Source organism: Natrix helvetica (genome assembly GCF_964273705.1).
Source record: "Natrix helvetica genome assembly, chromosome: W".
In the NCBI taxonomy this organism is placed as follows: domain Eukaryota; kingdom Metazoa; phylum Chordata; class Lepidosauria; order Squamata; family Natricidae; genus Natrix; species Natrix helvetica.
The window spans coordinates 67464918-67476769 of NC_138555.1; the positions used below are offsets into that span (position 1 = coordinate 67464918).

Genomic DNA, 11852 nt, shown 5'->3' on the forward strand with positions numbered 1-11852 from the left:
AGCCCTGCAATGCCCAGACATCTCACTTCTACACCAGGTTCCGGACTCAGGGGGCGGAGGGCATGGATGCTCTACGCAGCCCCTGGCCGCCCGGTCTCCTGTACGCATTCCCGCCTCTACCGATTCTTCCACTGGTCATCCAGAAAATAATCTCGGAACAAGCGGAAGTCCTACTAGTGGCGCCGATGTGGCCTCGCCGTCCCTGGTACGCCGATCTCGTCCATCTGTCAATCGGCCGCCCCTGGCGCATCCCGGACAACCAGATCCAGCTCAACCAGGGGGCTCTCATCCATCCGCACCCCCAGCTGTTGCAGTTGGCTGTGTGGCACGTGAGCGGGCTATGTTAACCGGCCTTCATTTCTCCAACAGAGTTATCAACACCATTCAAGCGGCCCGCAGGCCTTCCACCACTCGTATTTACGAGGCCACATGGCAGGCCTTCTGCAGGTGGTGCCGTGGCAATTCCATCACTCCGGTCAGAGCGTCGGTTCCACAGGTACTTGAATTCTTGCAAACGGGCCTAGAGAAGGGATTGGCACCCAACACTCTACGCCGTCAGGTCGCCGCCCTGTCCACAGTCCTTAGTGGCGGTCGGGCCCGCTCTTTGACTCAACACGCACGGGTCAAGGCCTTTCTCAAGGGCGCTGCAAACATTCGGCCTCAGACTGTCCACCGTTATCCTACCTGGGACCTCCCGTTGGTGCTCAGGGCGCTTACATCCTCACCCTTTGAGCCCATCCGCTCTATCAGCCTCCGCCTACTCACGCTTAAGACGGCATTCCTGGTGGCCATTACGTCTGCCAGGAGAGTCTCAGAACTAGCCGCTCTCTCAATTCGGCCTGACCTATGCATTTTCCACCCCAACAGAGTGGTCCTCCGTTTGGATCCGTCCTTCCTGCCCATGGTCAATACCTTGTTTCACAGGGCACAGGAGCTTATTCTCCCAGACTTTTGTCCGCATCCCTCCCATCCACAGGAGCGGCAGTGGCATCACCTGGATGTTCGGAGAACCCTTCGCCGCTATGTGAAGCGCACTGCAGTATTTTGCAAGTCAGAGGCACTCTTTGTCTCTTTCCAACCTTCCTCCATGGGACAGAAAGTCTCGCCCAACACCATCGGGCGTTGGCTAAAGGCATGCATTGTGCTCGCTTATGACTCTCAATCCCGGCCGGCTCCCAGGCGTATTACTCCTCACTCCACCAGGAGCGCAGCTACAACAGCGGCCTGGGCCACTCAGGCTTCGGTTGAGGACATTTGCAGAGCGGCCACTTGGTCGTCACCATCTCCATTCATTAGACACTACAAAGTGGACTCATACGCTTCAGCCGAAGCATCCTTTGGGCGGCGTGTGCTGCAACAGGTGCTCGCCTCCTCTGCGGGCCCTGACCAGCCTGCTTCCCGCCCTTAGGTCTACTGCTCTGGCATGGCCCATGCTTGGATTCCCCAAGCAGCGCACAGGAGAACGACCGTTGACTTACCTGAACGGTCCTTCTATGTGCGCTACGAGGGGAATCCAATCCCACCTGCAGTTTGGGCTGGTCCGGGTCTTCCTTGAACTCTGATTCCTGAATACTCTTATTCTGGACATGACTTTATTCTGGACGTGACTTATTGATACCTACCGACTGCAGTCGTGATTGACCTTGACTCGCATCTCCAACGGCTGTCCTTCATACAAAACTGAATCTTCCAGGCAGAGGAGGCGTGGTCATCTAATTTACATAACTCAGTCTCTAGGCTAATGGACAAAGTTAACCCATGCTTGGATTCCCCTCGCAGCGCACATAGAAGGACCGTTCAGGTAAGTCAACGGTCGTTTTCTGCTCGTTTTTGCCCCCCCCCGGAGCACTCTGCAAGCCCCCCCAAGGCTATTCATGCCTTTTAAAAAAAAAGGCCTGTTTTTGCAAAAAAATGGGGCGGTTTTTGCGAGGTTTGCAGAGTGCAAAAACTTTTTTTTCCTTTTGGAAAGCTCTTTTAACTGATTGATGAGAATTACATTGATCAAGTGCTGTGCCAGCAGAAACAAAGTCTTAGGTCAGCGATGGCGAACCTTTTTTGGCTCGCGTGCCATAAGTGGGGGGAGCGCAGGGGGGTCGTGTGTGGGCGTGCCGCACCCATAATGCAATGCGCGCGCCCCAGTGCACATGCGTGCACTACAGCCGCTCCCCCCATTTTTACATGCTTTTTTCGCCCTCCCCAGGCTCCATAGGCTTTATAGGAGCCTGGGGAGGGCGAAAACAGCCTCCCCCAGACACCCTCCGGAGGTGTCAGGGAAGCCTCTGGACAGTCCCTGAAGCCTTCGGAGCGCTCAAAACGACCCTCCGAGCAAACTGGACTTCCGGTTTGCTCGGAGGGTCGTTTTGAGCGCTCCGAAGGCTTCAGGGACCGTCTGGAGGCTTCCCTGATGCCTTCGGAGCGCTCAAAATGACCGTCTGAACAAACTGGAAGTCACTTCCGGTTTGCTCGGAGGGTCGTTTTAAGCGTTCTGAAGGCTTCAGGGACCGTCCGGAGGCTTCCCTGACGCCTTCAGAGCGCTCAAAATGACCCTCCAAGTAAACCGGAAGTCACGCGTGCCATAGGTTCACCATCCCTGTCTTAGGTGCTGCAGATTGTCAGCGATTTCCTTCTCCAGCACATGGTCAAGATGCGAGTCAAGATCACTCCAGATGCGAGTCAAGGTCAATCGGGGACCATCCGGAGGCTTCCCTGACGCCTTCGGAGCGCTCAAAACGACCGTCTGAACAAACTGGAAGTCACTTCCGGTTTGCTCGGAGGGTCGTTTTAAGCGTTCTGAAGGCTTCAGGGACCGTCCGGAGGCTTCCCTGACGCCTTCGGAGCGCTCAAAATGACCCTCCAAGTAAACCGGAAGTCACGCGTGCCATAGGTTCACCATCCCTGTCTTAGGTGCTGCAGATTGTCAGCGATTTCCTTCTCCAGCACATGGATAAATACACCTTGAAACATCTACCTACCTACCTACTCTCTCTCTTTCTCTCCCTCCCTACCTACTGTATTTCTCTCTTTCTCTCCCTCTCTATCCCTCTAGCTACGTACCTAATTTTTTTTTTATTTGCCTCTTCAAAACCTGGGTGCGTCTTATACTCCGACAAATACGGTATTTGGGTTTAAGGTATTTGTTTTCAATGGCATGTTCCTATAACTAATTATGGTTTGCTTATTTATTTAGGGCCTTTATAGCAGGGATGGGCAATCCATGAGCCATATGTGCATCCTAGTTTCCCATTTGTGTACACCAGACTGACCTGAGAGTATATTACAAAATATGGGAGACAAATCAACTATCAGCACTGCAACATTAAAATGAGGGATAATAGTGTATGCCTACATAAGCAAAACCCCACATGTAAATTTCCCTCAAAATGTGTGAAAAATATGCCAAAAATGTTCAGACCTACTGCTTTAAGGACATTACCAGAAGGTCTTTTGCAGCATCTGGAAAATAAGCTACTGCTCATATATAACCAGGTTTTACATTTGTATTATATTTGAAGCAGATACAGTAATCCTCGACTTACAAAAGTTCATTTAGTGACCGCTTGCTCTGAAAAACGTGACTGATGACCGTTTTTCACACTTATGACCATTGCAGCATCCCCATGGTCACGTCATCAAAATTCAGATGCTTCGTAACTGGTTCTTATATTATGACAGTTGCATTGTCCCAGGGTCATCCCTTTTGCAACCTTCTGACAAGCAAAGTCAATTGGGAAGCCAGATTCACTTAACAACCATGTTTCTAACTTAACAACTGCAGTGATTCACTTAACAACTGGGGCAAGAAAGATCACAAAACGGGGCAAAATTCACTTAACCATCTTGCTTAGCAACAGAAATTTTGGGCTCAATTGTCATAAATCAAGGACTACGTGCTGTAACAAAACAATTTTTAGCCATTTTATTGGCTGCTTTTAGTATGATATATTGCAGGGGTGTCAAACTCAAGGCCCGGGGGCTGGACCCAGCCTGCTGGGTGCTTAGATCTTGCCCGCGGGGCCACCCTGGAAACAGTAACGGCCCAGCCCGTGGTGCAAAAACAGCTTGGGAGCTTCATTTTCACTGGCAGAAGGTTGCAGGAGGCCATCACAGCCAAAATCTGAGCCCACAAGGGCCACGTGCAGCCCTCTCGAGCTCCATTTTCGCTGGCAGAAGGCTGCAGGAGGCTGTCACAGCCGAAAACAGAGCTCGGGAGCCCATTTTCACTTGCAGAGCACTCGGGCCAACACGAGTGACATAGAGATGGCCACACCCACCCTGTCCCCTCGAAGTCAAAAACAACCCTGATGCGGCCCTCAATGAAATAGAGTTTGACACCCCTGATATAGTGAATATTTTAAAGATACTTGGTATACCACAATAAAAGCAGTCATATAAAATAGCTAGGGGAAAAGGGTAAGGTGACCATGTCTATTTCCAACAAAATAGGAAAAAGAAGCAGTCCCCCCCCGCCCCAACCGTTTAAAGTTTTCTATGGGTGCCATGCCCGATTCTGCCTGGCACATAAAAAGGAAAAGAAAAAACAGGATCATAGGAGAGGATTATTGTACAATTCTGTATAAAGGTTTCATTGGAGCCCTAGAAAAATAGTTAATACTAGTTCATTGTAATATTTTTCTGTCAGTGTAATTGGATCATTCTAAAATCAGAGGAAAGGTGTATAGTATTGTGTTCTGACCCCCCTCTCCACGCCTGTGAATAAACCAGAACACAGGCTTGGCTGTTTGCCACTGTTTAATTACTGAGATGACAAATCCTTTGGCTGAGGGCCCAGACAACTCACGTTCAAGAAACAACCCAGATAATTTAGAACTGAGGAGAAATTTCCTGACAGTTAGAACAATTAATCAGTGGAACAGCTTGCCTCCAGAAGTTGTGAATGTCCCAACACTGGAAGTCTTTAAGAAGATGCTGGATAGCCATTTGTCTGAAATGGTATAGGGTTTCCTGCCTAGGCAGGGGGTTGGACTAGAAGACCTCCAAGGTCCCTTCCAACTCTGCTATTGTATTGTAATTTCGAATGAAGCACCTCAGATAGTCCCAATGAGCAGACACGGCTAGAATACATAGATTTTCTTAACTACTAATTCGAACGGTTGTTTCCTGCAAATGTCCCCTCCCAACGTCTCACCTATAAGCTCTCTTGGGAGGGGCCAATCCACAACCACCTGTGCTGAATCATCTTTGTTAAGTAATTAAGCTCCCCGTTAGGAGAGCGAGTATGCAGACAAGCGTAATGAGAGTGATATGGAATAACACGCACAAACCAGCATACAGAGACACTGAATAGTATAAAATATAGTAGTTTACTATGTAGAAATATAGAGGTATTCAGAGTCCGGTTAACAGTCCAAGTCATACACGGTTCAGTAATTCAATTATCAAAATAGTCTAACACACACAGTATAGCTAAACAGTAGCAAATCACAATACCTCAAAATACACCGATCAACGTCTAACAAAACAGAGAGCTAACAGCCATGCTGGCTCCCTCTTATGGCTGCATTGAGGTAACAAACCAATTGCATCTCTTAAGCATTTAAAGTAACAGTAAAGTAATCATAGCTTATATACATTGCCAAACCAAGCCTAGGGTTACATCCCTAACAATCTTCTGTGAGTCTGCCTACGTAGTTGCTGCTTCCGTTTCTCAGCCCTCTCAATCTAGCATCAGGGACAAACTGCCTTTGATCCTCCCCACTGCTCCATGCCTCAGGCGCCTCCTGGTGGCCAACCAGCCCCTCTGGTCCCTGCTCTGAATCTGAACCCTGCACAGGGTCCTCCACATCATCCAGGGCAGACTCATATGGTTCCTCGCTATCCGAGTCCGTCAGCAGCTCAAACGGATCCTGCTGGACCACAACAGTATTGTATAGGAAATAATAATGAAATAGGAATGGAAGAAAATTGGTTTAGGAAAAAAATGACTTAAAGAGTGCTTGGATGGCAAATTTGGAACTTAACTTTTGCACAAAAAGATAGTGCCATGGTAACCTACAGGTTAGGATGTTATTTAAAAATAGAATATGGATTTGTGCTAAGTAGATGATACATGTAGAGTGCTGTCACACAAACCAATACAGGAAGTCCTCACTACCAACCGCAATTGGGACCGGCAATGCCATCCCTGAGTAACATGGTTATTAAATTAAAAACATTACATGACCACACCAAACTGACTTCAGTCCCACTGTGGTCATTAAGCAAATCACAAATGATTAAACCCAACATCACATGACCACAACTTCCTGTTGGCTTCCCAATAGTCAGAAACTAACTATGAAGGTCACAAATGTCGATGTGACCCTGGGATACTGAAGCCTTCATAAATGTCTGCCAGTTGTAAATTTCCCAAATTACAGTCATGTGACCACTGGGACACAGCATTTAAACAGTCATTGAATGAGGCAGTCAGTAAGTGAGGTGCCTACACCTCTCGCAAACGAAACAAAACGGAGAGGGGTTGAGCTATCTGGGAGAAGGATGCCTTCACGGTCCTGTGGGCCGTGCTGACCTGGAGACACCTACTGGAAGTGGGTAGGGTTCCGTTTGAGATGTGGACCGAACATAAAAACCTCGAGGCCCTCCAAACCCCATGCAAGCTGTCACCCAAACAAGTCAGGTGGGCACTGTATTTCAGACTCTTCAATTTCCGCTTGAAGTATATCCCGGGAGGAAGGAATTTCCTGGCAGAATCGACTTGGTTCTAATACCTGAGTGTCCGCGGGAGCCACCCGCTGATATGAACCTGCAAGAATGGCTTGCTAGTATGCAACGGGTATGGGAACACGTTTGGACGGCCTTACGGGCAGCGGCAGACACTTACAAAATGCACGCCGATAAGAAACGTAGTCAGCAAGCCCCATTTCACGTGGGAGAACAAGTGTACCTTTTCACGAAGTACCTTAAGCTCAAAGTACCTTGCCGGAAACTGGCCCCAAATTTCCTAGGGCCATTCCCAATCATAATAGTCATCAACCCGGTTACAGTGGAACTCAAACTCCTTCCACTGTTATGCAAAACCCACTCAGTGTTCCATAGTAGCCTCCTCCGCCCCGTTAAAACATCAAACTTAAGGGGACCCCCAATCCAGGCGCCCCAACCTATCCGGGTGGGATGGAAACGGCACTACGAGGTAGACCAGATTCTAGACTCTCGTAGGCACAGGGGCCTACTACAATACCTGATGCAGTGGAAGGGATAACTCCTGTTGGAGGCCTTGTGAGGACGTTAGTGCTCCCCGATTGGTGAACCGGTTCCATCGCCATAATCCAAGTGAACCAAGTGGAGGGGATTCTGGTGTGCAGGATGGGGCTAATTGTCCTTTGCCTTCCAGATGTCATCCCAGTGGTTGGGGGCCCGGCATATCAGCCCTTTGGTCGCCAGGGCTACCAATCGCACAGGGACCACGCTGCACCTGGAGCTGCCAGCTGGGCAGAACATCCATGCCAGCCCGCCACACCGGGGGCTGCCAGCTGAGCGGTGTGCACTTGTCCACGCGCCGCACCGGAAACTCTGCCTGCCAGCATGTTGCCCTGCACACTGCACAGCTGAGTAGTGCAGGGCTCCGCAGGCCGTGGCAGACTTACCACGCTGTGGGGTGGCCCTGGCAGGTCCCCTGCTGTATCCAGGACTGCGTGAAGCCTGCCATGGCTGGATGGGCGGCGAGGCCTGTGCAGAGCATCAGCAGCGTGCTGTCTGAATTTCTTGCTGAAAGCTGGATAAATAAATTACCCAGGCAACACCCGGTTATTGGCTAGTTCTGTATATTAAAGGCAGAAAAAATTCTGAAGTGATTTATCATGGTCTGACTTTTTTACATCTCAAAAACCTGGCATTTTAACAGGTGTGCAAACTCCTTATAATTATATCCACTGTATATATCTGAACTGTTAAATTTGTATGATCATGGGAATGAGCCACTGTCAACAGAAATATTTTGCATTTTCTTCAAAGGAGGCGCTCACCTTCACCATACTATAGTCGTTACAGATCAAGATCAAGATCTCGTTCCTACAGTCCAAGTAAGCATAATTATATTATACAGAGTAAATATGCATACTCTTAGTATAGTGAGATATGGAATGGCAACAGTAGTCTGTTCTGGAAGGTAAGGTAAAGGTAAAGGTTCCCCTTGTACATATGTGCTAGTTGTTCCCGACTCTAGGGGCAGTGCTCATCTCCGTTTCAAAGCCGAAGAGCCAGCGCTGTCCAAAGACGTCTCTGTGGTCATGTGGCCGGCATGACTAAACGCCGAAGGCGCACGGAACGCTGTTGCCTTCCCATCAAAGGTGGTTCCTATTTTTTCTACTTGCATTTTTACATGCTTTCGAACTGCTAGGTTGGCAGAAGCTGGGACATGTAACGGGAGCTCACTCCGTTACGCTGCGCTAGGGATTCGAACCGCCAAACTGCCGACTTTTCTGATCAACAAGCTCAGCGTCTTAGCCACTGAGCCACCGCATCCCTAATGCTGGAAGGAGGGAGAACTAAATTAATGTAGAAGCTGATGCAGAGGTATGAATTTATAGTTACAGTATTCTTTTTTTTCTTTCAGGGCGTTATTGAAGAAGAAAAGAGAGTTACAGAGCAAATACCATTTGTTCCAATCCTAGTTTTTCTTACAGTTACTCTAATACCTAATTAAATTTTCCCAGGTTCATTTAGATGTATTTTCTTTTGAAATACCCATTTTCATCTCTTCTTACTGTATATTCCAAATGTAATTGTTGTAGTTTTATGTACTTAAATATCTTTAAACAAAAATTAATGGGAATCCCAGAGTGGTAAAAGATTTTGTAATTCATGTTTTTCTTCATTTTTTTAAACAAGTGGATTTTCGTTGAACCTCATGAATGAAGAGATCTGGTATGTGTCAATGCTTGCATGTTGTATTTTCAGTAGAAAGCTACTATTTTAATAACCTCTTATCTTTCTGCTTTAACACCCCCCACCCCCCCCCCCCCCCCCGTTGTCATGTTTGTTCAGTTACAACACAATTTGGTATTTAATCTTAAACCAGAATTTTCCTAGATTTTCAGTTTAAAACAATATTAGATTGGAGGGAGAAAAAAACCTTTGGAGGGAGGGGGGAACCCTTGTACCCTACATACACTGTTCAGTGGTGCATGATAAAATAAACTCAGTGCTGCTCAGAGGAATTTGCTTTAAACACTAAGCTGGCCTGCAAAGAATTCCTCCTATTTTTACTACCCCATAATCAGGACAAGCCTAACTGACTAGTTATAAGAAATATTTGGTCTTTTCAGATAAATCTATATAATATAGAAATTAAGATGGAGCAGGTTCTATTTAGTAGTATAATCAGACATTCTTATTCTCATTCTCAAAATAAATTTAAATTGTACAAATACAGCTGTTCAGAATTTATTATTTATCATTTGTTAAGAGTTCTTGAATTTGGGGCTGGGAATTTAATGCAAAGTAACAATACAACAAGGAATTACACGTGTTGTTGTGCTGAGGGCAAACTGCTCGTGTCTTATCATTGAACTCTATATTCCACGGAAAGATCACTTGAATTAACATTCTGAACTGAAAAATAGTACAAAAACAGATCTTAAAATTCAGCGTGTAAAAGTGAATGTAAGAATATGATTATCACTTCTCTATATTATTAAATGTTGGATTCTACATACAAATATGCTAAGAAAAAAAATAGGCCAAGGAAAACAAGACAAGTAGGGGTCCTCTAACTGGAAGAAAATTTGAGGCAGTACATATGGAAGTCATTTTGTAAGGTCAAAGGCTGTATCTAATCCGAGCAGAATCAGCGTGAATTGAATAGCTGGGTAATATTCAGGTATAAGACATTGCCTGAAACTGGACACTAGGATGAAGGAAAACAAGAATTATATTCTGCAGGGAATGAGAACACAATACCTACCCTTATATAATGTTACGGAAAATTAGAGATTTAAATCCAGTCTATTCTTTTTCCTAATTTTTCATTTCTGGAAATAAACTCTGTGATACAGCTGGAATGAATGCTCTGCCGTATGGTAATGTCACATACTTTCCTGACAGTTAGAACAATTAATCAGAGGAACAACTTGCCTCCAGAAATTGCAGGTGCTCCAACACTGGAAGTTTTTAAGAAGAGATTGGACAGCCATTTGTCTGAAATGGTATAGGGCAGTGATGGTGAACCTTTTTGGCTCGCGTGCCATAAAGGGGGGGGGGGACACCACAGAGGGGGTTGTGCGCGGGCGTGCTGCACCCATAATGCAATGCGCAACCCCCCAGTGTGCATGCGCGCATAAGAGGCGCTCCCCCCCATTTTTTGCATGCTTTTTTCGCCCTCCCCAGGCTCCAGAGGCTTTATAGGAGCCTGGGGAGGGCGAAAACAGCCTCCCTGCCCCCCCCCCCCCCCCGAGGCCCTCCGGAGGCTTCAGGGACCTTCAGTAGGCTTCCCTGAAGCCTCTGGAGGACTAAAAACGACCCTATGAGCAAAGCAGAAGTGACTTCCGGTTTGCTCATAGGGTCATTTTTAGTCTTCTGGAGGCTTCAGGGAAGCCTCCTGAAGGTCCTGAAGCCTCTGGAGGGCTTAAACCGACCCTATGAGCAAACCGGAAGTCCGTTCCCGAACTTCCGGTTTCCCCATAAGTCCATTTTTTTGCACTCCGGAGGCTTCAAGGAAGCTCCTGAAGCGTCCGGAGGGCCTCCGGGGGGCAGGGCGGGGGAGGCTCTTTTTGCACGCACATGCACAGTAGAGCTGAGCTGGGGTAATGGCTCACATGCCCACAGAGAGGGTTCTGCGTGCCACAGGTTCGTCATCACGGGTATAGGGTTTCCTGCTTGAGCATGGGGTTGCACTAGAAGATCTCCAAGGTCCCTTCCAACTCTGTTATTCTGTTATACGTGCTGTTGAATTTAGGGCTGAACTGTGGAGTCATTGATACTCTCTGATCTTGGTTGTTTCCTTGCAGGAGTTTCATAGATCATCAGTGTGGGGTTTGCTCCCTGTTTATATATGCAGTAGCTTGCCCTAGTTGTTGAGAAGCACCCAGCCAGGCAGAAAGGAGGGATCAAGAGTGGAGTGACCCTGGAGTCACTGCACAACTGCAAAAGAGCTAGGGCAGACCTTAGATAGGTTCCTTGGAGCCTTATCTGATTGTTCCAAGGAGTAGGCTGCCAGACCAGGGAGATAGCTGTATTATAGGCATAACATAATAAGAGTAGTTAGGTTGAATTCTGCACATGTGGGTCTTGTTGTTTGCACCTGATATTACTTTCTCCAGTCACAGACACTCTGGCAGGAGTGACAGCAGACCAAGGCATGGTGGATACTGTTCTATGGCATCAGGATGGCATACAGACTGAGATGCGGAACCAGGCAGTTATACTGCTTCAGTTGCAGCAGCTATGGTTGCCCCTGTTCAGTTGCAAGCAGCTCCAGTTGTACAGCTGGTTTTGCTGTGATGACATGGAGGCTTGCCAGTAAGATTTGGAAGAGAACCAGAAAAGATGAGAACCTTTATAGCTCAAAAGTGAGGTTTTTATGGGAGCCTGAGCAGCAGAGTTTCCAATGCACCACTCAAGGGTGTCCTTTGTGCTGAGTTTGTTAATGGAGTCAGCAGCTCAGTGGGCACTACCAATCATTGAAGGCAACAATCTAGTCATGGATAATTACCAAAACTTTATGGACATATGTGAAAACTAGCTGCAGGATGCAGCAGCTCAGCCAGGGTAACTGAAGGGTCAGACTGTATATAGAAATTCAAATTAGTAGCAGCTAATATGGATTGCAATGAAGTAGCCTTAATTACCGTATTTTTCACAGTATAAGATTGTTGTGGCCCAGCAGCTGCCGGCTG

The 11852-nt window shown here is 47.3% G+C and overlaps 1 protein-coding gene across 8 annotated transcripts in view; it reads left to right on the top strand.

Moving 5' to 3' along the window:
- Positions 1 to 8950, top strand: part of LOC309400686 (transformer-2 protein homolog alpha-like) — a 71072-nt gene extending 62122 nt beyond the window's left edge. For 4 of the 8 annotated variants that reach the window (XM_081969287.1, XM_081969288.1, XM_081969290.1 and 1 more), the window contains one exon: positions 7972 to 8045. Coding sequence is in view for 4 of the 8 variants with exons in the window: in XM_081969291.1 (XP_081825417.1) it covers positions 7972 to 8039; positions 8183 to 8265 (151 nt within the window). In the remaining 4 variants the exon portion in view is untranslated. Of the gene's footprint in view, positions 1 to 7971; positions 8046 to 8182 lie in introns of those variants that run through there. The other 4 variants (XM_081969291.1, XM_081969292.1, XM_081969293.1 and 1 more) reach the window with 2 other exon arrangements.
- Positions 8951 to 11852: the final 2902 nt, after the last annotated feature.